The 27,935-nt window shown below is 45.0% G+C and overlaps 1 protein-coding gene across 1 annotated transcript in view; it reads left to right on the top strand.

Annotated features, from left to right (window-relative positions):
• Positions 1-27,279, top strand: part of LOC125554743 (14-3-3-like protein GF14 omicron) — a 37,566-nt gene extending 10,287 nt beyond the window's left edge. Inside the window, exons 6-9 of the mRNA XM_048718185.1 lie at positions 1,682-1,688; positions 4,408-4,413; positions 26,375-26,457; positions 26,737-27,279. Of these exons, the coding sequence (XP_048574142.1) occupies positions 1,682-1,688; positions 4,408-4,413; positions 26,375-26,457; positions 26,737-27,279 (639 nt within the window). The remainder of the gene's footprint in view (positions 1-1,681; positions 1,689-4,407; positions 4,414-26,374; positions 26,458-26,736) is intronic.
• Positions 27,280-27,935: the final 656 nt, after the last annotated feature.

Below are 27,935 nucleotides of genomic sequence, written 5' to 3'. Positions count from 1 at the left end.
CAACAACAGTTTCAAGCAAGTTTGGGCAAGGCCCCATTTGAAATTCTGTATGGCAGGAAGTGCCATACCCCTCTCAACTCGTCCAAAACCGGTGAACGTCAGCTTTTGGGTAATGACTTAATCACAGAGGCAGAGGAAATGTGCAAAGTCATTCGAGATAACCTCAAAGCAGCCCAATCCCGCCAAAAGAGCTACTATGATATTAAGCACCGTGATTTGAATTTCGAGATCGGAGATCATGTTTACCTCCGCGTCTCTCCAATGAAAGGTACTTGTCGCTTCGGTATCAAAGGGAAGCTTGCCCCGGATACGTGGGACCTTTCAAGATTGTCAGCAAGAGAGGCGATCTCGCCTATCAACTCGAGCTTTCTTCAAACTTTGCAAATTTTCATGATGTGTTCCATGTCTCTCAGCTTCGAAAGTGCTTCAAGACTCCTGACCGCACCGTCATCTTCGAGGACATTGAGCTCCAAGAAGATCTCTCTTATCGTGAGCACCCAGTGGCTATTCTTGAAGAGACTGAACGCAAGACTCGCAACAAGTCAATCAAATTCCTCAAAGTCAAGTGGTCACACCATTCCGACCGTGAAGCTACCTGGGAACGCGAGGATCACCTCCGTTCTGAGTACCCGGCGTTCTTTCAGTCCTAGAGCTCGGGACGAGATCCTTTCGTAGTGGTGGAGTGTTGTAACACCCCAGATATGACTTACCCAATTTGTACTCCAACTCCTTCCGTTTCCGGCATTAAGTTATTTTATTTTCTCGGGTTCGGGTCTTTGTCTCCGTGTGTTGTTATCGTTGCCATGCATCTCATATAATGTCATCATGTGCATTGCATTTGCATACGTGTTCATCTCATGCATTTGAGCAATTTCCCCGTTGTCCGTTTTGCATTCCGGCGCTTCGTTCTCCTCCGGTGGTCATTATAGCCTTCTTTCATGTGTGGGGATTAAACATTCCCAGATTGGACCGAGACTTGCCAAGCGGCCTTGGTTCACTACCGGTAGACCGCCTGTCAAGTTTCGTACCATTTGGACTTCGTTTGATACTTCAACGGTTAACCGAGGGACCGAAAAGGCCTCGTGTGTGTTGCATCCCAACGCCCCTCCATTTTGGCCCAAAACCCATCAAAACCCTCTCCATCATCTAGAGCGTTTGATCACGATCGCGTGGCCGAAAACCGCACCTCATTTGGACTCTCCTAGCTCCCTCTATGCCTATAAATAGACCCCCTCCGAAATTCCGCCCCAGGCCAGACACACCGCGCCGCCGCGCCCAGCTAGTGAGAGGCCACCACCTCATTTGGACAATGTCCGCCCCAGGCCAGACACACCGCGCCGCCGCGCCCAGCTAGTGAGAGGCCACCACCTGTCCGGCGCGGGGCCTCCTCCGCCGCCGGCCCGCGAGGCCCAAGGCGGGCCCTCCGCCGCCGTCGCCCGGGCCGAGCCGCCCCAGCGCGCCGCCCGCGTCTTCCCCGTCGCCGGCCACCCCCGCCGCCGCGCGCCATCTCCGTGAGGACACCGCCTCATCGCCTCCTCGCACCAGCAGACGCCGCCCGCGCCGCCCGTGGCCACCTCGGCGTCCATGCCCGCCGGCGCCGCCTCCTCGCCGCCCTTCGTCGCCGGCAAGGCCGCCCCGGCCAGACGGTTTCTACTCTGGCGGCCCACCTCCGATTCCGGCGACCTCGACTTCCACGCCTGAATAGTGATCCCGGCCGGATCTAGATCTGAGTTGGAGACGGTTGACTTTTTGCCCGAAACCCTAGTTCATATGCTCCTGTTCATCATGCTATATCTCCGCATCCGTAGCTCCGTTTTGGGCATATAGCATATCAAAATGTTCGTCTCAGAGAGCACATCATTTCATTCCACTGCATCATTTCCATTTGAGTTCATCTTGATGCCCGAAATGCTGTTAGAAGGAGGCTACTTGAGATATTTGTCAGATCTGCTGCTCCATTTAGAGATTTGTCATTTTTGCCATGATTAATGTGTGCATGATATGCCCATGAGTTCTACATTTGTTTTTTTAAGGGTTTTGCCATCTTTCCAGTGGTGCAACCCATGTATTTTTGTGATGTGTGTGGTGACTAGCACGAGCTTGCAAAGTGAGGCACTTGGTAATGCTGATTTCAGGAACTTAGCATTTCCACTAAGTCCTTGAGCTGTTTATCTCATATGGCCATATGTTCATGTTGTTTCCTAGTGATCGGTGCCTCTTTTGAGGATGATCAGTAAGGATGTTTTATTAATCTTGTAGTGCTCTATCCATCCATGTCTTTTGTTGCAATTATGGAGCACCCTAGCTTGAGTCAATCGAGCTCTACTTTTGCTACTTCGTGAATCCGGGCAGATTGTCTACTTGTTAGCGATTTTGCCGATGATGTTGTAGTTGATCCATGCATGCTATGCTATTGTTCTTGCCATATCTAGCTTGTATTTTGTGTATTCTTGATGGGTGTATGCTTAGTTTGTCATGACATGCTTTTTAGTGAGTGCATCGAGCTCGTAAACATGCCTACTTGATATCTGTTTTTCAGCATGTGCCAGTTTTCACAAAGTCTGAAAACTGATTATGCTTTTGCTATGTTCACATGCTTTCTAGTTTGTTTTCTGATCCCTTTTGGCTCAAGGTCACTAAGGGACTTTTGTTAATCCTTTTGAGTAGCTCCATGCCGTGTTTTACTTTGCCATGTTCAGGTCCTGTAGCATGTAGTTTTGTTGCTCCAAAGAGTGCTACCTGATCTGAAATTCCAGACAAGTGTTAATTTCACTAAGTCTGAAATCTGTTTACCATATGCATTTTTGCCATGCTTGTTTGAACTTGTTAATGGATGATTTCGCCATAGCTCAGTGCTAGACTTTCGTTAAGCATCTTGAATGTATCCCTGACATTTATTTTTATGCCATGTTTGAGTGTTGTAGCTTGTTCATCTCATTGCATTTAGATGGCTACTTGCTGTAAATCGCAGACCGGTGTCATATTTGAATCGCTTGCCATTTCCAAACCGTAACTCTGATTCCGGCGTTCTTTATATCGTTTTCAAGCGATTTCATATCATCTTTCCAGTGGCACACTTGGATTCCCAAGTTGAGGCCAGGTTCATGCATCCCTTGTCAAATCTTGCATATTCATCCCGCATCGCATCCCGCATAGCATACCATCCTTGCATCATATTGTTTGATCCTTGCACGTGCTTGATTGTGTCCTTGTTGCTTGTTTGTCTTGTTTGGGTAGAGCCGGGAGATGAGTTCGCTAACGAGGAGCCCGTTGAGTTTGCTTTCGAGGATCCAGTCAACTCTGACCACTTTGCAGGCAAGATGATCATACCCTCGAAATCACTACTATCTTTGCTTTGCTAGATGCTCGCTCTTTTGCTATGCCAATGCTACGATGCCTACCACTTGCTTTCAAGCCTCCCAAATTGCCATGCCAAACCTCTAACCCACCATGTCCTAGCAAACCGTTGATTGGCTATGTTACCAATTTGCTCAGCTCCTCTTATAGCGTTGCTAGTTGCAAGTGAAGATTGGAGACCGTTCCTTGTTGGAACATTATTTTCTTGTTGGGATATCATTATATTGCCATGTTATCTTAATGCATCTATATACTTGGTATAGGGTGGAAGGCTCGGCCTCTCGCCTAGTGTTTTGTTCCACTCTTGCCGCCCTAGTTTCCGTCATATCGGTGTTATGTTCCCGGATTTTGCGTTCCTTACGCGGTTGGGTTATAATGGGAACCCCTTGATAGTTCGCCTTGTTTAAAGATTTTCCAGCAATGCCCAACCTTGGTTTTACCATTTGCCGCCTAGCTTATTTTTCCCTTGGGTTTCCGCAGCCCAAGGGTCATCTATTTTAGACCCCCCCCCCCCCGGGCCAGTGCTCCTCTAAGTGTTGGTCCAACCGAGCGATGTCCGGGGCTACCAGGGGCAACTCTGGGCTGGCCTACCCGACGTCTGGCTCATCTGAGTGTGCCCTGGGAACGAAATATGTGCAGCTCCTATCGGGATTTGTCGGCACATTCGGGCGGTGTTGCTGGTCTTGTTTTAACCTGTCGAAGTGTCTTGAAGAACCGAGGTACCGAGTCTGATCGGAACGTCTCAGGAGGAGGTCTATTCCTTCGTTGACCGTGAGAGCTTGTCATGGGCTAAGTTGGGACTCCCCTGCAGGGATTTGAACTTTCGAAAGCCGTGCCCGCGGTTATGGGCACATGGGAATTTGTTAATGTCCGGTTGTAGATAACTTGAACGTTAATTTAATTAAAATGAATCAACTGAGTGTGTTACCGTGATGGCCTCTTCTCGGTGGAGTCCAGGAAGTGGACACGGTGTTGGAGTAATGTTTGCGTAGGTTGTCCTCTAGTTTCTCGCTCGCGCTTTGCCTCCTCTTCTCTCTCTCTTTTGCGAACAGGATAGCCACCATATATGCTAGTCGCTTGCTGTAGCTCAACATATATTTTTACCTCGCCTTACCTATAAGCTTAAATAGTCTTGATCGCGAGGGTGCGAGATTGCTGAGTCCCTGTGGCTCACAGATTACTATTACACCAGATGCAGGGCCTAACGATTCCGCTCCAGGTGACGCGCTCGAGCTCAAGTGGGAGTTCGACGAGGACTCTCAACGATACTATGTTTCCTTTCCTGATGATCAGTAGTGGTGCCCAGTTGGGGGTGATCAGGACCGTGCCACATGTTGGGTTATCTTTTATTTTGGCGCCGTAGTCGGGCCATGAGTGTTTGAATGATGTAATGTTATTTATGTACTTGATTGACGTGGCGAGTGTAAGCCAACTATATTATCTCCCCTTTTATTAATTATATTACATGGGATGTTTGTGAAGATTGCCTAACTTGCGACATATGGCTTCAATGCGATTATGCCTCTAAGTCGTGCCTCGACACGTGGGAGATATAGTCGCATCGAGGGTGTTACATGATGGAGGTAAAACCCTACATCCTTCTTGATTAATATTGAAGATATGGGTGTTACAAGAGTAGATCTACCACGAGATCAGAGAGGCTAAACCCTAGAAGCTAGCCTATGGTATGATTGTATGTTGTGATTGTTGTCCTACGGACTAAAACCCTTCGGTTTATATAGACACCGGAGAGGGTTAGGGTTACACAAGGTCGGTTAAAAAGGAGGAGATATCCATATACGTATTGCCTAGCTTGCCTTCCACGCCAAGTAGAGTCCCATCCGGACACGAGACAAAGTCTTCAATGTTGTATCTTCATAGTCTAACAGTCCGGCCAATGGAGATAGTCCGGCTGTCCGGAGACCCCCTAATCCAGGACTCCCTCAGCAGGGCTCCTTTTTCATCTTTGTCGACACAAATTTGGCTAAAGATGGAGCACCGTCTACATCGTTACCAACGGGGAGCAAGCTCGGAGGTGAGCACCTTCTACACCACCGTCAACATGTCACGTAAAGGTGGGTGCTGTCTACATGTCCTTGCAGCCTGCCTGAAGCCGGCGTACTTTTTGCATCATGGTCGACACGGAGCTCGCCTAATGGCGGGCATCTTCTACACCATCTCGAAGGTCATCCGAGGTGGGGAGTTGTCAACCACCCGCAACATGGAGGTCGCCCAAGACGGGACACCTACACCGCCATCGACATGCAGCCCGTCGATGTTGAGGAACCATCTACACCACCATTGATGTGGCGCTTGCCTGAAGCGGGGCTTGGTTGATACTATCGTCCAGGCGGAACTTGGACCGGGCAGGGATCGGTCTACACTGCCGTCGATGCGGAGCACGCCCAAGGTGTTGTGGAATCTACGCTGCTAAACATGCCTAAGTTGGGGATGCCACCTACACTGTCACCGGCACAAGCTCACCCTAGGTGGCGTGTCATTTACACCGCCACTAAGGTAGAGCACCGGACATATCATTGTCGATACGGAGCTCGTCCGGGGAAGGGCGCCATCTATGCCATTAGAAAAGGAGCTTTCCTGAGGTGGGAACAATGTTGACCCCGTCACAGACATAGAGCTTTCCTAAACGGGGGCGACATCTGCACAACATAGAGCTCGCCAAAGGTGGGCACGCCTTCTACACCACCACTAAGGTGGAGCTCAATCTCTACACTTTCACTGACATGAAGCCCTTCCAAGGCCACCTTGCATGGTTCCATGCTAACCCTGTGTTGCTTCTTGTTGAGGCAGCAAAATCATCAACATCTACCCCAACATCCACATGGCGCACGTCCACAACATCTCCCAAGCACTGACGAGGCGAAGCTGTACTCCACAGACTTGTCTTTTAGTGATCAAGTAATCCATATCTTGCCAGGCACTGATGAGGCAAAGGGAAGTCATCTAGTCCGACACCGACAAGGCGGACACCACTAGGCCGGGCACCGACTAGGCGAAGGTCGCCCACTTCATCATCGAACAATGACAAGACAGAGGGATATGGCTAAGCAGAGCCTAAGTGATGGAGATACCGCTCTCCCCTTCACTTCATCACTACATCCCCACCATCTACACCAAGCCAACGGCGCAATTGAAGCCTTCAACAAGACACTCAGGAGGAAACTCAAGAAGACGGTGACAAGGAATAGTTGAGACTAGCCTGGCTGTCTCTTCGAGTCCTTTTGGGTGTACTGTGTTATGGTCCATGCTCCAAGTTAGCCGACTCCGTTTTCTCTCATTTACGGGAGTGAGGAGGTCCTACCACTTGAGGTCCACTACCCTCTTTGAGGGTGGCTATCCAAGATGAGATCACCCAAGACGAACAGGTACAACTGCGGTTCCAGGAGCTCGATGCCCTTTAAGAGGGGCGACTTCATGCCCTACAGGACCTGGAGCTTTACCACAAGAACATGGTGAGAGCGTACAACAAGCTCGTCAAGCAACGTGTCCTCCAAAAAGGTGAGTTGGTCCTCATGCTCAAGCATCCCATCGTCATGGCACACAAGACAAGAGGCAAGTTCGAGCCAAAGTGGGAAGGGCCATTCATCATCGAGAAAGTACATGACAGGGGAGCATACCAGCTCGTTGATACGTCCATCTTGCATCATGCTTTTATATAGATATTTATTGCATTATGGGTTGTTATTACACATTATGTCACAATACATGTGCCTATTCTCTCTTATTTTACAAGGTTTACATAAAGAGGGAGAATGCCGGTAGCTGTGATTCTGGGCTGGAAAAGGAGCAAATATTAGAGACCTATTCTGCACTTCTCCAAAAGTCCTGAAACTTCACGGAAGTCATTTTCAGAATATATATAAAAAATATTGAGCGCAAGAAGTTCCAGAGGGGGGCACACCCTGGCCACGAGGGTGGGGGGCGCGTCCCCCTGCCTCGTAGGCCCCCTGGTGGCCCTCCGATGCCCATCTTCTACTATATGGAGTCTTTCGTTGAGGGAAAAAATCATAAGTAAGCTTTCGGGACGAGACTCCGCTGCCACGAGGCAGAACCTTGGCGGAACCAATCTAGGGCTCTGGCAGAGCTGTTCTACTGGGGAAACTTCCCTCTGGGAGGGGGAAATCATCGCCATCGTCATCACCAACGATCCTCTCATCGGGAGGGGGTCAATCTCCATCAATATCTTCACCAGCACCATCTCCTCTCAAACCCTAGTTCATCTCTTGTATCCAATTCTTGTCTCTAATTCTGGGATTGGTACCTGTGGGTTGCTAGTAGTGTTGATTACTCCTTGTAGTTGATGCTAGTGGGTTTATTTGGTGGAAGATCATACGTTCATATCCTATATGCATATTAATACCCCTCTGATTATGAACATGAATATGCTTTGTGAGTAGTTACATTTGTTCCTGAGGACATGGGAGAAGTCTTGCTATTAGTAGTCATGTGAATATGGTATTCGTTCGATATTTTGATGAGATGTATGTTGTCTCTCCTCTAGTGGTGTTATGTGAACGTCGACTACATGACACTTCACCATTATTTGGGCCTAGAGGAAGGCATTGGGAAGTAATAAGTAGATGATGGATTGCTAGAGTGACAGAAGCTTAAACCTTAGTTTATGCGTTGCTTCGTAAGGGGCTGATTTGGATCCATATGTTTCATGCTATGGTTAGGTTTACCTTAATACTTTTGTTGTAGTTGCGGATGCTTGCAATAGAAGTTAATAATAAGTAGGATGCTTGTCCAAGTAAGGACAGGACCCAAGCACCGGTCCACCCACATACCAAATTATCAAAGTACCGAACGCGAATCATATGATCGTGATGAAACCTAGCTTGACGATAATTCCCATGTGTCCTCGGGAGCACTTTTCTCTATATAAGAATTTTTCCAGGCTTGTCCTTTGCTATAAAAAGGATTGGGCCACCTCGCTGCACTTTATTTAATTTTGTTACTTGTTACTCATTACAAACTATCTTATCACAAAACTACCTGTTACCTATAATTTCAGTGCTTGCAGAGAATACCTTGCTGAAAGCTGCTTATCATTTCCTTCTGCTCCTCGTTGGGTTCGACACTCTTACTTATCAAAAGGACTACAATAGATCCCCTATACTTGTGGGCCATCAAGACTCTTTTCTGGTGCCGTTGCTGGGGAGTGAAGCGCCTTTGGTAGGTGGAATTTGGTAAATAAAAATTTATATAGTGTGCTGAAATTTACTTTCACTTGTTACTATGGAAAGTAATCCTCTGAGGGGCTTGTTCGGGGTAACTTCACCTCGACCAGTAGAGCATAGAGTTGCTCCTCAACCTACTGAAACTATTGAACCTACGGAAAATGAAAAAGTCTGCTTTGAAATTCCTTCAGCTATGATAGAAAAACTGCTAGCTAATCCTTTTTCAGGAGATGGAACATTACATCCTGATGAGCACCTAATATATGTGGATGAAGTTTGTGGATTATTTAAGCTTGCAGGTATGCCCGATGATGTTATCAAGAAGAAGGTCTTCCCTTTATCTTTGGAGGGAGACACATTGACATGGTATAGGCTATGTGATGATATGGGATCATGGAACTACAAACGATTGAAATTGGAATTTCATCAGAAGTGTTATCCTATGCATCTTGTTCACCATGATCGTAATTATATATATAATTTTTTGTCTTGCGAAGGAGAAAGCATCGCTCAAGCTTGGGGGAGGCTTAAGTCAATGTTATATTCATGCCCCAATCAAGAGCTCTCAAGAGAAATGATTATTCAAAAAATTTATGCTCGGCTTTCTGATAACAATCGCACCATGCTCGATACTTCTTGTGCTGGCTCTTTTATGATGAAGACTATTGAATTCAAATGGGATTTATTGGAAAGAGTTAAATGCAACTATGAAGATTGGGATATCGACGAAGGTAAGGAGTTAGGTATAACACCTAAGTTTGACTGTGTTAAATCATTTATGGATACCGATGTTTTCCGTAAATTTAGCACTAAATATGGACTTGACTCTGAGATAGTAGCTTATTTTTGTGAATCTTTTGCTACTCATGTTGATCTCCCTAAGGAGAAGTGGTTTAAATATCATCCCCCCATTGAAGTAAAAGTAGCTGCAGTTATTAAAGTTGAAGAAAAGACTATCACTTATAATGATCCTATTGTTCCTACTGTTTATGTTGAGAAACCACATGTTCCTGTTAGGATAAAAGATCATGATAAAGCTTCAACTGTGGTTCATAAAAGCAATATTAGAACCTATAAACCTCCTGAGCAAGTTAAAGTTGAACCTAATATTGTTATTGTTAAGGATCTCTTGGCTGATAATATTGATGGGCATGTTATTTATTTCTGTGATGAAACTGCTAGAATTGCTAAACCTTGTGCTAAAGATAAACATAGACCTATGGTAGGCATGCCTGTTTTTTCCGTTAAAATAGGAGATCATTGTTATCATGGCTTGTGTGATATGGGTTCTAGTGCTAGTGCAATACCTATTGACTTATACAAAGAAATTATGCATGATATTGGACCTGCTGAGTTAGAAGAAATTGATGTCACCATTAAACTTGCCAATAGAGATACTATTCCACCAATGGGAATTGGTAGAGATGTTGAAGTCTTTTATGAGAAAACTAAATATCCTGCTGATTTTCTTGTTCTTGGTTCCCCACAAGATAGCTTTTGCCCCATTATATTTGGTAGACCCTTCTTAAACACTGTTAATGCTAGGATAGACTTCAAAAAGGATGTTATTACTATTGGTTTAGGTGATATGTCTCATGAGTTCAACTTTTCTAAATTTCGTAGACAACACCGTGAAAAAGAATTGCCTAGTAAAGATGAAATTATTGGTGTTGCTTCTATTGTCATACCTCCTAGTGATCCTTTAGAACAATATTTGCTAGACCATGAAAATGATATGTATATGAATGAAAGAAGGGAAATAGATGAAGTGTTCTGATCCTCCTCCACCCAAGGGTGATCCCGTGTTTGAGCTTAAACCATTGCCTGATACTCTTAAATATGCTTATCTTGATGAAATGAAGATATATCCTGTTATTATTAGTGCTAACCTTTCAGAGAAGGAGGAAGAAAGATTATTGAAAACTCTGAAGAAGCATTGTGCTGCTATTGGATATACTCTTGATGATCTTAAGGGCATTGGTCCCACTCTATGTCAACAGAAAATAAATTTGGAAAAAGATGCCAAACCAGTTATTGATCACCAACGACGACTGAATCCTAAGATTAAATAGGTGGTAAGAAACGAAATACTAAAGCTCCTTGAGGCAGGTATAATTTATCCCGTTGCTGATAGTCAGTGGGTAAGTCCTGTCCATTGTGTTCCTAAGAAGGGGGTATTACTGTCATTCCTAATGATAAAGATGAATTGATTCCGCAAGAAGTTCCAGAGGGGGGCCAAACCCTGGCCACGAGGGTTGGGGGAGCACCCCCCTGCCTCGTAGGCCCCCTGGTGGCCCTCCGATGCCCATCTTCTACTATATGGAGTCTTTTGTTGAGGGAAAAATCATAAGTAAGCTTTCGGGATGAGACTCCGCTGCCACAAGGCAGAACCTTGGTGGAACCAATCTAGGGCTCTGGCAGAGCTGTTCTACCGGGGAAACTTCCCTCCGGGAGGGGGAAATCATCGCCATCGTCATCACCAACGATCCTCTCATTGGGAGGGGGTCAATCTCCATCAACATCTTCACCAGCACCATCTCCTCTCAAACCCTAGTTCATCTCTTGTATCCAATTCTTGTCTCTAATTCTGGGATTGGTACCTGTGGGTTGCTAGTAGTGTTGATTACTCCTTGTAGTTGATGCTAGTGGGTTTATTTGGTGGAAGATCATACGTTCATATCCTATATGCATGTTAATACCCCTCTGATTATGAACATGAATATGCTTTGTGAGTAGTTACATTTGTTCCTGAGGACATGGGAGAAATCTTGCGATTAGTAGTCATGTGAATTTGGTATTCGTTTGATATTTTGATGAGATGTATGTTGTCTCTCCTCTAGTGGTGTTATGTGAACGTCGACTACATGACACTTCACCATTATTTGGGCCTAGAGGAAGGCATTGGGAAGTAATAAGTAGATGATGGGTTGCTAGAGTGACAAAAGCTTAAACCCTAGTTTATGCGTTGCTTCGTAAGGGGCTGATTTGGATCCATATGTTTCATGCTATGGTTAGGTTTACCTTAATACTTTTGTTGTAGTTGCCGATGCTTGCAATAGAGGTTAATAATAAGTGGGATGCTTGTCCAAGTAAGGACAGGACCCAAGCACCGGTCCACCCACATGCCAAATTATCAAAGTACTGAATGCGAATCATATGATCGTGATGAAACCTAGCTTGACGATAATTCCCATGTGTCCTCGGGAGCGCTTTTCTCTATATAAGAATTTGTCCAGGCTTGTCCTTTGCTACAAAAAGGATTGGGCCACCTCGCTGCACTTTATTTACTTTTGTTACTTGTTACTCATTACAAATTATCTTATCACAAAACTACCTGTTACCTATAATTTCAGTGCTTGCAGAGAATACCTTGCTGAAAGCCGCTTATCATTTCCTTCTGCTCCTCGTTGGGTTCGACACTCTTACTTATCGAAAGGACTACAATAGATCCCCTATACTTGTGGGCCATCAAGACTCTTTTATGGCGCCGTTGCCGGGGAGTGAAGCGCCTTTGGTAGGTGGAATTTGGTAAGGAAAAATTTATATAGTGTGCTGAAATTTACTTTCACTTGTTACTATGGAAAGTAATCCTCTGAGGGGCTTGTTCGGGGTATCTTCACCTCGACCAGTAGAGCATAGAGTTGCTCCTCAACCTACTAAACCTACGGAAAATGAAAATGTCTGCTTTGAAATTCCTTCAGCTATGATAGAAAAACTACTAGCTAATCCTTTTTCAGGAGATGGAACATTACATCCTGATGAGCACCTATTATATGTGGATGAAGTTTGTGGATTATTTAAGCTTGCAGGTATGCCCGATGATGTTATCAAGAAGAAGGTCTTCCCTTTATCTTTGGGGGAGACACATTGACATGGTATAGGCTATGTGATGATATGGGATCATGGAACTACAAACGATTGAAATTGGAATTTCATCAGAAGTGTTATCCTATGCATCTTGTTCACCATGATCGTAATTATATATATAATTTTTTGTCTTGCGAAGGAGAAAGCATCGCTCAAGCTTGGGGGAGGCTTAAGTCAATGTTATATTCATGCCCCAATCAAGAGCTCTCAAGAGAAATGATTATTCAAAAAATTTATGCTCGGCTTTCTGATAACAATCGCACCATGCTCGATACTTCTTGTGCTGGCTCTTTTATGATGAAGACTATTGAATTCAAATGGGATTTATTGGAAAGAGTTAAATGCAACTATGAAGATTGGGATATCGACGAAGGTAAGGAGTTAGATATGACACCTAAGTTTGATTGTGTTAAATCTTTTATGGATACCGATGTTTTCCGTAAATTTAGCACTAAATATGGACTTGACTCTGAGATAGTAGCTTATTTTTGTGAATCTTTTGCTACTCATGTTGATCTCCCTAAGGAGAAGTGGTTTAAATATCATTCCCCCATTGAAGTAAAAGTAGCTGCACCTATGAAAGTTGAAGAAAAGACTATCACTTATAATGATCCTATTGTTCCTACTGTTTATGTTGAGAAACCACATGTTCCTGTTAGGATAAAAGATCATGATAAAGCTTCAACTGTGGTTCGTAAAAGCAATATTAGAACCTATAAACCTCCTGAGCAAGTTAAGTTGAACCTAATATTGTTGTTGTTAAGGATCTCTTGGCTGATAATATTGATGGGCATGTTATTTATTTCTGTGATGAAACTGCTAGAATTGCTAAACCTTGTGCTAAAGATAAACATAGACCTATGGTAGGCATGCCTGTTTTTTCCGCTAATATAGGAGATCATTGTTATCATGGCTTGTGTGATATGGGTTCTAGTGCTAGTGCAATACCTATTGACTTATACAAAGAAATTATGCATGATATTGGACCTGCTGAGTTAGAAGAAATTGATGTCACCATTAAACTTGCCAATAAAGATACTATTTCACCAATGGGAATTGTTAGAGATGTTGAAATCTTGTATGGGAAAACTAAATATCCTGCTGATTTTCTTGTTCTTGGTTCCCCACAAGATAGCTTTTGCCCCATTATATTTGGTAAACCCTTCTTAAATACTGTTAATGCTAGGATAGACTGCAAAAAGGATGTTATTACTATTGGTTTAGGTGATATGTCTCATGAGTTCAACTTTTCTAAATTTCGTAGACAACACCGTGAAAAAGAATTTCCTAGTAAAGATGAAATTATTGGTCTTGCTTCTATTGTCATACCTCCTAGTGATCCTTTAGAAAAATATTTGCTAGACCATGAAAATGATATGTATATGAATGAAAGAAGGGAAATAGATGAAGTGTTCTGATCCTCCTCCACCCAAGGGTGATCCCGTGTTTGAGCTTAAACCATTGCATGATACTCTTAAATATGCTTATCTTGATGAAATGAAGATATATCCTGTTATTTTTAGTGCTAACCTTTCAGAGAAGGAGGAAGAAAGATTATTGAAAACTCTGAAGAAGCATTGTGCTGCTATTGGATATACTCTTGATGATCTTAAGGGCATTAGTCCCACTCTATGTCAACAGAAAATAAATTTGGAAAAGATGCCAAACCAGTTATTGATCACCAACGACGACTGAATCCTAAGATTAAAGAAGTGGTAAGAAAAGAAATACTAAAGCTCCTTGAGGCAGGTATAATTTATCCCGTTGCTGATAGTCAGTGGGTAAGTCCTGTCCATTGTGTTCTTAAGAAGGGGGTATTACTGTGGTTCCTAATGATAAAGATGAATAGATTCCGCAAAGAATTATTACAGGTTATAGGATGGTAATTGATTGCCACAAATTAAATAAGGCTACTAAAAATATCATTACCCCTTACCTTTTATTGATCAAATGCTAGAAAGATTATCCAAACATACACATTTTTTCTTTCTAGATGGTTATTCTTGTTTCTCCCAAATACCTGTGTCAGCTGATGATCAATCTAAGACCACTTTTACTTGCCCTTTCGGTACTTTTGCTTATAGAAGTATGCCTTTTGGTTTATGTAATGCACCTGCTACCTTTCAAAGATGCATGATGGCTATATTTTCTGATTTTTGTGAAAAGATATGTGAGGTATTCATGGATGATTTCTCCATTTATGGATCCTCTTTTGATGATTGCTTAAGCAACCTTGATCGAGTTTTGTAGAGATGTGAAGAAACTAACCTTGTCTTGAATTGGGTGAAATGCCACTTTATGGTTAATCAAGGTATTCTCTTGGGGCACAAAATTTCTGAAAGAGGTATTGAAGTTGATAAAGCTAAAGTTGATGCTATTGAAAAGATGTCGTGTCCCAAGGACATCAAAGGTATAAGAAGTTTCCTTGGTCATGCCGGTTTTTATAGGAGGTTCATTAAGGACTTCTCAAAAATTTCTCGGCCTCTAACTAATTTATTAAAAAAAGATATACCATTCGTCTTTGATGATGATTGTGTAGAAGCCTTTGAAATACTTAAGAAAGCATTAATCTCTGCACCTATTGTTCAGCCACCTGATTGGAATTTACCTTTTGGAATAATGTGTGATGCTAGTGATTATAATGTAGGTGCTGTTCTAGGGAAAAGAGTTGATAAGAAATTAAATGTTATTCAATATGCGAGTAAAACTCTAGACAATGCTCAGAGAAATTATGCCACTACTGAAAAAGAATTTTTAGCAGTTGTATTTGCTTGTGATAAGTTCAGACCTTATATTGTTGATTCTAAAGTAACTATTCACACTAATCATGCTGCTATTAAATATCTTATGGAAAAAAAGATGCTAAACCTAGACTTATTAGATGGGTTCTCTTGCTGCAAGAATTTGATTTGCATATTATTGATAGAAAGGGAGCTGAGAACCCCGTTGTCGACAACTTATCTAGGTTAGAAAATGTTCTCGATGACCCACTACCTATTGATGATAGCTTTCCTGATGAACAATTAAATGTCATAAATGCTTCTCACACTGCTCCATGGTATGCTGATTATGCTAATTACATTGTTGCTAAATTTATACCACCTAGTTTGACATACCAGCAAAAGAAAATGTTTTTCTATGATCTAAGACATTACTTCCGGGATGATCCACATCTTTATAAAGAAGGAGTGGATGGTGTTATTAGGCGTTGTGTACCTGAGCATGAACAGGACTAGATCCTATGCAAGTGTCTCTTCGAGGCTTATGGAGGACACCATGCTGGAGATAGAATTGCATACAAGGTATTGCAATACGGTTTTTATTGGCCCACTCTCTTCAAGGATGCCCATAAGTTTGTATTGTCTTGTGATGAATGTCAAAGAATTGGTAATATTAGTAGACGTCAAGAAATGCTTATGAATTATTCACTTGTTATTGAACCATTTGATGTTTGGGGCTTTGATTATATGGGACCTTTTCATGCCTCTAATTGATATACACATATTTTAGTTGTTGTTGATTACGTTACTAAGTGGGTAGAAGCTATTCCAACTAGTAGTGCTGATCATAACACCTCTATTAAGATGCTTAAAGAAGTTATTTTTCCAAGGTTTGGAGTCCCTAGATATTTAATGACTGATGGTGGTTCACATTTTATTCAGGGTGCTTTCCGTAAAATGCTTGCTAAGTATGACGTTAATCGTAGAATTGCATCTCCTTATCACCCACACTCTAGTGGTCAAGTAGAATTGAGTAATAAAGAACTCAAATTAATTTTGCAAAAGACTGTTAATAGATCTAGAAAGAATTGGACCAAGAAACTTGATGATGCATTATGGGCCTATAGAACTGCATATAAAAATCCTATGGGTATGTCTCCGTATAAAATGGTTTATGGAAAAGCATGTCACTTACCTCTCGAACTAGAACATAAGGCTTATTGGGCTATTAAAGAGCTCAATTATGACTTAAAACTTGCCGATGAGAAAAGGTTATTTGACATTAGCTCACTTGATGAATGGAGAACCCAATCCTATGAGAATGCCAAATTGTTTAAAGAAAATGTTAAAAGATGGCATGACAAAAGAATACAAAAGCGTGAGTTTAATATAGGTGATTATGTATTGCTATACAACTCTCGTTTAAGATTTTTTGTAGGAAAGCTTCTTTCTAAATGGGAAGGTCCTTACATTATCGAGGAGGTCTATCATTTCGGTGCCATAAAAATTCAACAACTTCAAAGGCACAAACCTGAAGGTGGTGAACGGTCAAAGAATCAAAAATTATATCTCAGGTAATCCTATAAATGTTGAAACCAATGTTATTGAAACCGTAACCCCGAAGGAATACATAAGGGACACTTTCTGGAACGTTTCAGACTCCGAAATGGAATAGGTATGTGGTACGGTAAGTAAACCGACTCCAAAATAGTTCTAATGGCAATTTTTCTCCGTTTTGGAATATTTAGAAAATAGAAAAATAAGAAGTAGTCCGGGAAGGACATGAGGGCTCCACGAGGGTGGAGGGCGCGCCCTACCCCCCTGGGCGCGCCCCCTGCCTCGTGGGCACCTCGTGCGCTCTCCGGACTAAGTTTTCTTGCACGATACGTATTTCGGTCGGTAAAAATTTATTATATAATACCCCGAAAGTTTTGACCACAGTATCACGCAAAAATCTCCTGTTCTTGTTTCGAACTGTTTCTGGTGCAAATTAGAGCAATATGTCGTCCCAGGATTCGGAAGGAGAAAGCTATGTGGTTGATTATCTTGTAGATCCTAAGGTCTATGGGGACGTGGAGCATTGTGGTTGAACTACGGAAGAAGAAGAGGACTATGAACCCAGGGGAAAGGAGGAGATGTGTTCAGATGAAGATGAAGTCCCATTACCTCAACCTGGGGACATGCATGTGGAGTTCAAAAAGTCAAGCCTCCCTGATAGAGCAAAGAAACCGAAGATCGAGTTTATCCCTTTTCGCCTCTTGCAGGAAAACAAACAGGAATTATGCAAGAGGATATTAAGCCTTGAGAAGGAGATCGATGACCTAAGGGATCAAAATTCTGTCCTCAAGCGCAAATTAAGGAAGACGCCTACGCCATCAACAAAACCAACACCCTGTTCACCAACAAAAAAGGATATATAATCACATGGGTATGGGCACTCCCCTTGGCCACTGCCATGCTTGTGTGGTGCCCCGGTATCATATCACCATCACTTCTATCTTTACCGTTTTTTCTTAGTTTGATCCTTTTGGTAATATCTTGATCTTGTAGCATAAAGTTTTAGTATGATCTAGTCGTGAGTTTTGCTTTATGATCCTTCTATGTAATCGAGTCCGTGAGCTATATATAATAAAGATTAGTGTTGAGTCAAGGGCTTGATTATTTTGCCATGATCTTGAGTGAATAAAAGAAAAGAGAAAGAACAAAAAGAAAATAAAAGAGATCATATGGGTCTTATGAAGAGTAATGAGCTCACATAGAAGGAGTATGATGAATAAAAGTTGTTGAGAGTTGACAAACATAGTTTTGGTCATTGTTGCAATTAATAGGAAGTAATAAAGAAAGAGAGGTCTTCACATATAAATACACTATCTTGGACATCTTTTATGATTGTGAGAACTCATTAAAATATGTCATGCTAAAGAGTTGACGTTGGACAAGGAAGACAACGTAATGGGTTATGTTTTCTTACATCTGAGATAAATTATATTGTCATGGATCATCCAACATGATTGAGCTTGCCTTTCCCCCTCATGCTAGCCAAATTCCTTGCACCAAGTAGAGATAATACTTGTGCTTCCAAACACCCTTAAACCAGTTTTTCCATGAGAGTCCACCATACCTACCTATGGATTGAGTAAGATCCCTCAAGTAAGTTGTCATCACTGCAAGCAATAAAAATTGCCCTCTAAATATGTATGACTTATTAGTGTGGGAGAAAATAAGCTTTATACGATCGTGTGATACGATAGAAATAAAAGCGACGGACTGCATAATAAAGGTCCATATCACAAGTGGCAATATAAAGTGACATTCTTTCGCATTAAGATTTTGTGCATCCAACCATAAAAGCGCATGACAACCTCTGCTTCCCTCTATGAAGGGCCTATCTTTTACTTTTATCTCCCACCTTACATAAGAGTCATGGTGATCTTCACCCTTCCTTTTTACATTTTACCTTTTGGCAAGCACAACATGTTGGAAAGATCCTGGTATATATGGCTAATTGGATGTGAGTTTTCATGAACTATTATTGTTGACTTTACCCTTGAGGTAAAACGTTGGGAGGCAAAACTATAAGCCCCTATCTTTCTCTGTGTCCAATTAAAACTCCATACCCATAAGTATTGCGTGAGTGTTAGCAATTGTGAAACACTATATGATACTTGAGTATGTGGACTTGATGAAAAGCTCTTATATTGTCTCTTTCCTATGTTATGATAAATTGCAATTGCTCCAATGACTGAGATTATAGTTTGTTAGTTTTCAATGAAGTTTATGATTCATACTTGAAATTGTGATTGAATTGTTACTCTTGCATAAGAGAACATATGAAAATAATTATATAAGTTGATGTTCTAACAATGATCATGATGCCCTCATGTCCGTATTTTATTTTTATCGATACCTCTATCTCTAAACATGTGGACATATTTTTAGATTTCGGCTTTCGCTTGAGGACAAGCAAGGTCTAAGCTTGGGGGAGTTGATACGTCCATCTTGCATCATGCTTTTATATCGATATTTATTGCATTATGGGCTGTTATTACACATTATGTCACAATACTTATGTCTATTCTCTCTTATTTTACAAGGTTTACATAAAGAGAGAGAATGCCGGGAGCTGGGATTCTGGGCTGGAAAAGGAATGAATATTAGAGACCTATTTTGCACAGCTCTAGAAGTCCTGAAACTTCACGAAAGTCATTTTCAGAATATATAAAAAATATTGAGCGCAAGAAGTTCTAGAGGGGGGCCACACCCTGGCCACGAGGGTGGGGGCGCGCCGTAACCCCCTGGGCGCGCCCCCCTGCCTCGTGGGCCCCCAGGTGGCCCTTCGATGCCCATCTTTTGCTATATGGAGTCTTTCATTGAGGAAAATATCATAAGTAAGCTTTCGGGACGAGACTCCGCTGCCATGAGGCGGAACCTTGGCGGAACCAATCTAGGGCTCTGGCGGAGCTGTTCTACCGAGGAAACTTCCCTCCGGGAGGGGGAAATCATCGCCATCATCATCACCAATGATCATCTCATCGGGAGGGCGTCAATCTCCATCATCTTCACCAGCATCATCTCCTCTCAAACCCTAGTTCATCTCTTGTATCCAATTCTTGTCTCTAAGTCTGTGATTGGTACCTGCGGGTTGCTAGTAGTGTTGATTACTCCTTGTAGTTGATGCTAGTTGGTTTATTTGGTGGAAGATCATAATTTCAGATCATATATGCATATTAATACCCCTATGATTATGAACATGAATATGCTTTGTGAGTAGTTATGTTTGTTCCTGGGGACATGGGAGAAGTATTGCTATTAGTAGTCATGTGAATTTGGTATCCGTTCGATATTTTGATAAGATGTATGTTTTCTCTCCTATAGTGGTGTTATGTGAACTTGGACTACATGACACTTCACCATTATTTGGGCCTAGAGGAAGGCATTGGGAATTAATAATTAGATGATGGGTTGCTAGAGTGATAGAAGCTTAAACCCTAGTTTATGTGTTGCTTCGTAAGGTGCTGATTTGGATCCATATGTTTCATGCTATCGTTAGGTTTACCTTAATACTTTTGTTGTAGTTGCGGATGCTTGCAATAGAGGTTAATCATAAGTGGGATGCTTGTCCAAGTAAGGATAGCACCCAACAACCGGTCCACCCACATACCAAATTATCAAAGTACCGAACGCGAATCATATGATCGTGATGAAACCTAGCTTGATGATAATTCCCACGTGTCCTCGGGAGCGCTTTTCTCTATATAAGAATTTGTCCAGGCTTATCCTTTGCTACAAAAAGGATTGGGCCACCTTGCTGCACTTTATTTACTTTTGTTACTTGTTACTCGTTACAAATTATCTTATCACAAAACTACCTATTACCTATAATTTGAGTGCTTGCAGAGAATACCTTGTTGAAAACCGCTTATCATTTCCTTCTGCACCTCGTTGGGTTCGACACTCTTACTTATCGAAGGGACTATGATAGAACCCCTATACTTTTGGGTCATCACTCGTCGGTTCCCACGGAGTCCGACCAATGCCCACAATCAATGGAAGGTTCCTAATTATTTTTTCTTAAAATTTTGCCACTTTTGATGCCTTCCGGATTTCCATTGGGGAAACTTTTTCAGTGGGCTATCGATCCATGGTGCATTCTCCTTTGCATTTCGTGGATATATCTAGTTTTCCCCAATTTTTGCGAACTAAGTACAACAACAGCAAAATGGCTTTCCCCTATATCTAGTTTTCCCCATCTTCAGCACCAACAACACAAGACCCTCGCGAGGGGCCAACCCTCGCGAGGCGGACTCCGCCAAGACCTCTAGAAGGTGCGGCCTCCTTAGGCTGGCTCCTGAGGAGCGGAGATTTCTATGCGATCCCTCACCTCGTGCGGCTTGGATGACGCAAGCCATGAGGACCAAGGCCATGCGGGCGCCAGTGGGCACAATACATCAGGTTTCCTCTTTGGTGCTAAAGAGGCAAGCGCAGGCGCGGAGTCCCAAGGCATCAACCTAAGGTTTCCATTTCCATGCAACAAGACCAAGACCGCGAGGACGGTAGGATGGAGGTCACCATCGAGCCCACCACGATGTCACAACCAGAAGCTTTGCAGGCGCATACCACCTTTCGTCAGGATAAGATGTACTAGTTGTCTCCCTTCGAATTTGGCCATTGTGGGATCCCTTCCCGCCTTCATTATGGGGAAAGAGGACCAAGGCCACTATAAATATAGCCTAGCCACCACCTTAGATGGGGACGGATCATTCAGGCCATCCTCACCCTCACCAGCTCACACAAGCACAAGAACACACATCCTGAGGTAGCTCCTCCTCTGTACTAGTTCATCCTCAGCCCACCTCGAGGCTAATCCACCACAAAGTAGGAGTAGGGTTTTACACCGCAAGGTGGCCTGAACCTGGGTAAACTGCCTGGTTCCATTTCCTTCCAGTTCATCAAGCTAGGCCGTGGGATCCGCGGGTACGCAGATTGGGGAAATTGAGCTCTTCGCACGCACCCTAGAGTTCAAATCTATCTTGGGTTTGCGAAGCCCTGAATCCAACATTTGGCGCGCTAGGTAGGGGTGCGTCGGAGCTCTCTTCCTCCGGTTGATTCTTCACTGTTTTGCCGTCCCCATGGCTGATGCTCGTCGAGTTCGTGCCGAGTGCCGGGCCGCCCTCGCCGCACGTGTCGCCTAGATGGCCGCTACGAGCGATGGCGCTCCCCGCTGTTCCCTATCGCCTCCGGCCAACGCTGCCACTAGCCCCGCGGCCCATGAGCAGCAGGCTTTGTCACTACAGCCTTCTGTGCAGCGCGGTGGGCGCACCTCCACTCCAACACTGACTCCGGCGGCCGCTTCATCATCCCAAGCCAACCGAGGGCCGGCGAAAGCGTGGGCTGCGTTGCTCATGGCACGCGAGCTCCTGCGCTATCGCCCGGCCGATGACCTCTACAAGGACTAGCTGGACCGCATTGCCGTGCTCATTAGCGCCACGGGAGAGGCCCCTGCGCTATCCCGCTCGCTGCCTCCCACACCACCTCTTGCGAGAGACGTGGCCCATGGTGCGCCTCCTCCGCCTCCTAGGCAAGATATTGTCCCTGAGCCAAGGCATGAGGCTCCACGGTGTGACCCACCGCGCAGGGCGCCAGCGCTTGACAAGGAAAGCTGCCAGGTGGTGCAGCAGCCGCAAGGAGAGGCGCATGCCCTCCCAGCACCACGGCATCAAGACCGCGTGCCTCCCGAAGCGGTGGTGCACGAGCGCAAAGATCGGGTTCCACCTCCATGACGGGCCCCGGTGAGTGCGGCAGGTTGTCGCGCATTCACCTCGGAGCTGCGCCGCGTCGTCTAGCCAAGGAAGTTCAAGCCAGACCTGCCCCCATGCTACGACAGCACCCTCGACCCCACTGGGTTCCTGCAGCTCTATGAACTAAGCATCGAGGCGGCCAACGGTGATGATAAGGTCATGGAGAACTTGTTTCCAATGGCCCTCAAGGATGGCGCATGCTCATTGTTCCCGAACCTACCCGCAGGATCGATCTCCTCCTGGGACGAGATGTGGGAGCGCTTCATCTGTCAGGACCCCGATCCTAAGTTACACCGATCTAGCATGTAACACATCATATCACTTTGCGGCCTCACGCACGGTATTCCCACGGGTGCCACCTTACCTGGCCCGGGATCATTTGCGCCTTTTGGCTCACGTATATGATAGTGTCGTTAGCATCCATATGACAGAGAACCCGGGCCGACATGACTAGTCGTGAATCCAAAGTGGCACTAACTTATAGGGACAGGCATACATGACCCATCAACGAACGTGTCGATCATGAATGTATGAACCCAAGTCGTAGAAAGCTACAAGGACTTAAAGGAACAACGCATGACATTTCCCCGAAGGGACAGACACAGGAACAAAGAAGGACACATTCCGGCCAGCCTAAGTCTTCTGGAGCATTAGCAAGCTACCATGGCTCAGTGGAAGCACTAGGAGACATTTCCCCATAACAAAGGCTAGCAATAATAAATAACTAGGTGTCAGATCCCACACATAGCAATAGACATTACACGTACGCAAAACATGCAAGTATTTGTTGTACAACATGGCATCACAACATAACTCAACAACTCATATAGATAAAGGCCTAGATGAGCCCGCATAGCATTATTACAAACAGGGGTCACATGACCCATCATTCAGAGCATACAAGCAACGGAAGCATAACATATCTGAGTATAGACAACTACAAATGAAAAAGGTTGAGAAGCCTGACTATCTACAAGACCCTCCCAAGGGTACAAGATCGTAGATGAGGTAACAAGCTACTTGTCAAAGTCCAAGAGGAACTACTAGTGAGACCGAGTTCTCCTCTGCAAAACATAAGTAAAGAAAACGTGAGTACAAAGGTACTCAGCAAGACTTACATCAGATCCTATCATACATGCATTAGTATCAAAAAGGCAAAATGTGGGGTTTAGTTGCAGCAAGCCAGCTTTGACTCAGTGGCTATCATGTTCTACGACTACGAGTAAGTTCTTTGAGGTAGGAAAGCGCACACGAGTCCACTAATCACCACATCAATACACTACTATGCATTCATTCCCGTCTCCCTACAAGAAGGCCATCCATAGCACTCACACTTGTCTTGAGAATTTTAGAGTATCCACTTTAAGTTGTCTATGTACAACGTAAGCATCCAAGAAGTCCATAACCACGGACCCGACTATTCGAATAGATCATATTAACCCTGCAGGGGTGCACTTCTTCACACACGCTCTCACCACTTACCATCATGTACACGTCGTGTATCTCGGCAACCTTCAAGCGGAAGCCTGGCAAGGGTGTCGGCCATGACCTGACTAACCACGCAAAAATCTAGTCCATGTTTATCGCCTATTATGGTTCCATCCGCAAGGAGATCCGGCCGGGGTTTCTCTCACAGCCCCAAATGATGTGTGTAGGATTCCCAAGCCCACCAAATAGGTGCCACGTGGTACACCGGGCCACGGTGCCTAGTCTGTCCCAAGTCCTCCCTGCCGGGTGCCACTCGGTAGAAAAATAGCACTACCTACAAACTCCAGAATCTAGTTGCGACTCCTAGACAGAGATCAAGGTAGTCAATAAGTCGAGAGAGCTTGGACCGCCCGGAGCCCAATGTGTGGTAGTAGCTAGTCATTGGACAACTTACACAGAACTCAGTTCTTAAGGATGGTCCCAATGAGACAACCCACCATGTACTCCTACATGGCCTCTCACCGCTACCTTTACCAAATCATGTTCACACACTTAACTTCAGCATTAGAACATGGCACAACACTCCAATTCATTCCGAATGAATCAGACCTGACGCAACTCTAAGCAATAGAAGGCATGGCGTGGTAGGAACACAACATGGATCAATCAACTCCTACACATGCTAGTGGGTTTCAACTATTTACTGTGGCAATGACAGGTCATGCAGAGGAATGGGTTCAACTACCGCAGCATAAAGTAGCAGGTGAATCGTTGTTGTCATAACGCAATAAAAGAGAGCGGGAGCAAGAGAGTGGGGTTGTATCGGAATGAACAAGGGGCTTTGCTTGCCTGATAGATCAACAGGGGGGCACTGCTCCTCTAACAGGTACTGTGGAACGGTCTCTGGAGCAGGACCTATCGAGAAGGATGGTGCTGGCAATCAGTACACAAACATATGCAACAATATTATGCATGATCATGGCATGTAGATGTGATGTTGTTTGTGCTAATGCAACTAGCATTCTAGTTTAATGAAGTCCATTTGAACCAGCAACTCCAAATTAAACATTTATAAATGCCATGCATGTGTTTCCACCTATACAGCAGGTTTAGGTTGGTTGTTCATGCATGAAACTTGTACAGATGGATAGATTGAATTTTTATGATAATTTTTCATATATAAATTATTTCAATCTGAGCTACGGTTGAATTTATGTGAATTTTTGAAGTTTTGGCTAAATTCTGGAATTTCCTGATTTATTTTTAAACCCAGAAAAGGAGTAATTGCGTCAGCACTCCGTGCTTATGTCAGTAGTCAGCAGCGCTGCCTAGGTCAAACCTGACGTGTGGAGTCCACACGTCAGTGCCACAGTTAATTAACAAAGCTAATTAACACTAACATTAACCCTAACTACAAATTAGCTGGGGCGGGGCCCACATGTCAATGACTCCAGCTGAGTCAGTTAGTGGTCAAAACGGTCAAACTCGCCGGCGTTTAGCCGCCGGCGAGGCCGAACGCGATGGAGGCGCACGGGGTCGTCGCTCCAGCAACCATTTGGGCGGAGGAGACCACCTACGCGACGGGCTAGCTCGTGCACATCCATAGGAACACGCGAGAGGCCGGGGGATGGTCGGAGCTCGCCAGAGCAAAGCTCGCGGTGGCGGCCGGAGCACGGCCAGGTGCGGTCGAGGTGCTGCGGTGCACGGAAGAGAGACCGGAGGGGCTCTACGGCCTCCTGGCGTCACCAGGAGCAGGGTGACGCCCGCGGTTGCGAGCCGCGGTGCCTCTGGCCATGATGGAGAGGAACCATGGCAGCATGACCGCTCGGGTCCAGTGGGTAGCGCGGCTACGGCGCGCGAATGATGAAACAGAGAGGGGGAAGCGACTGCGGCGCTCACAGAGGATTCGGCAGAGGTGTCAGCAGGCTTGGGGGAGGTCCAACACGGGTAGAAAGGCGGCGGCGATGTCGGGTGGCCGGAGGTGAAGACGGCGGCAATGGCGGCATTCCAGAGCATCCCGCGGCACGTGGCTCGATGGAGACGAAGTAGGCGTCGCGGCGGAGCTTGCAGACATGAGGAGAGGGCGAGGGGGAGGCGGTAGCTACGATGGCGGTGAGTTGCGGCGATGGCAGCGCTCGGCCATGAGAGAGAGAGAGAGATCCAGGGGAGGGGGAGGAACAAGAAAGAGTGAGAGAGGTCCAGCGGGCATGGAGTCGTCCAGAGCGACGAGGGGTTGAGGCATACAGGCAAGAGGTGGCCGAACGCATGGCCGTGCGCGCCGGGCGCGTGCCCCTGTCCTCCTAGCGTGAGGAAGGGGACGACTGGCAGTGCCAGTCGGCTGGGCGGGCCTGCTGGGACGCTGGGCTGCACAGTGCGAGTTCGCCAGGTAAGTGGTCCAGGTAAGACTCTTTTTCATTTCTGTTATGTGTTTTCTTTTCTGTTATTTATTTTGATTTAGTTTTAAGCACTAAATCATTTTGCTTTCTTCTGATAATTTTTGCAGGGACTAAAAGGATTATTCCAAAGCCCCTCATCAAATATCAGAACTATTGCACATATATTAAATATATAATATATATATCCAATGTAAATAATTATTGGATTAACTCAATTCCAAAAATAAATATTTCTGAGCTCCTAAAAATATTGTTTTGAATTTTACCTCTGTTCAATATTTTTAGGGAAAAATAGGAACATTTTCTTGGACCCATTTGAAGCAATTTTTGTCGTGATCATTTCCAAAAATGATATCCGAGGCTTTCACATGTCCCCATTTCAAGTTCATTGAAAAATAAACATGATGCAAACAGCAGCTAGCCTATAGCATACCAGAACTAGGGATGTGACATCATCGCCAACTTCCAGGGCACACGCGACCGTGCGCTGGCCACGGGTGACCTGCGACGCAACAAGCAGCAGCCAGGAGAAACCTTGCACAAATACATCCATCACTTTACCAATGTTCGCCTCAAGATTCGCAAGGTGTCGGATGAGGCCATCATTTCGGTGTTCACCGATGGCATCTGTGATGTCAAGATGAAGGAAGAGCTCGCCATACACGAGGACTTGTGCTCGGCCCTGGAGATTTTCAACATGGCAACCAGGTGTGCAAGGGCCGAGGAAGGTCGCCTCTTCCTCCAGGGACTTCTGGAGGCTGACCAAGAAGACAAGAAGGCCAAGGCCAAGGACGTGAAGCGCAAGGGTCCAGCTGTGCTCGCGGCCGAACCTGAGATGAAGCCCAACTGCGACCACCCGGAGTCATCCAAGGGCAGCCGCCCGTTTTGCGTCTTCCACAACATGCACAACCACAACACCAGCGACTGCCAAGAGCTCAGGGCCATCCGTGATGGGTGCCTCGGTCATCGCCCCGAGCGTAACTACCGAGGCTACGACTGTGGAGGATGCTGAGGCGGAGGACGTTGGGACAACCGCGACCCCCGCCAGGACTGGAGCGATCAGCCTCGTGAGGACCGCTGGCAAGGACACCCTCATGAGGGTCCCTGGAGGGATCAGCCTCATGAGGATTGACTTCAGGGAAACGCTAGTGTCGGATGTGGGGTTCCAGCAACCCTTAAGGTTCGAACACTGGGGTGCGCGCGAAGTCTTTCCTTCCTACCGATCTACGCCCTAGCTCGCTAAGATCTCGCGGATGAACTCGATGAACTCGCAACACAGAAAGACACAAGGTTTATACTGGCTCGGGCCACCGTTGTGGTGTAATACCCTACTCCAGTGTGGCGGTGGTGGATTGCTTCTAGGGCTGATGATGAACAGTACAAGGGAAGAACAACCTCCTAAGGTTAAGGTGTTCTTGTGAGTAGGCTCTCGATCGGGTTGGATCAAGCTAAGATGAGATGCCCCTACTATGGTGGCTAGCTCTACTTATATAGGCCATTGTCCTCTTCCCAAATATCAAGCGGGAAGGGAGCCAACAACGGTGGGACAATTTGGAGGGGGACAGCTAGTACAAGCTATCCTGACAAAAGTGGTCTTCACCTGCGAAAAGCTCTGGTGGTGACGCCGCCTTGGGCTCCACGATGACCTCCGTCTTGCCGTCCTCCTGG

This window comes from Triticum urartu, chromosome 4 (genome assembly GCF_003073215.2).
Source record: "Triticum urartu cultivar G1812 chromosome 4, Tu2.1, whole genome shotgun sequence".
In the NCBI taxonomy this organism is placed as follows: domain Eukaryota; kingdom Viridiplantae; phylum Streptophyta; class Magnoliopsida; order Poales; family Poaceae; genus Triticum; species Triticum urartu.
This window is presented reverse-complemented; position numbering and strand designations above follow the sequence as displayed.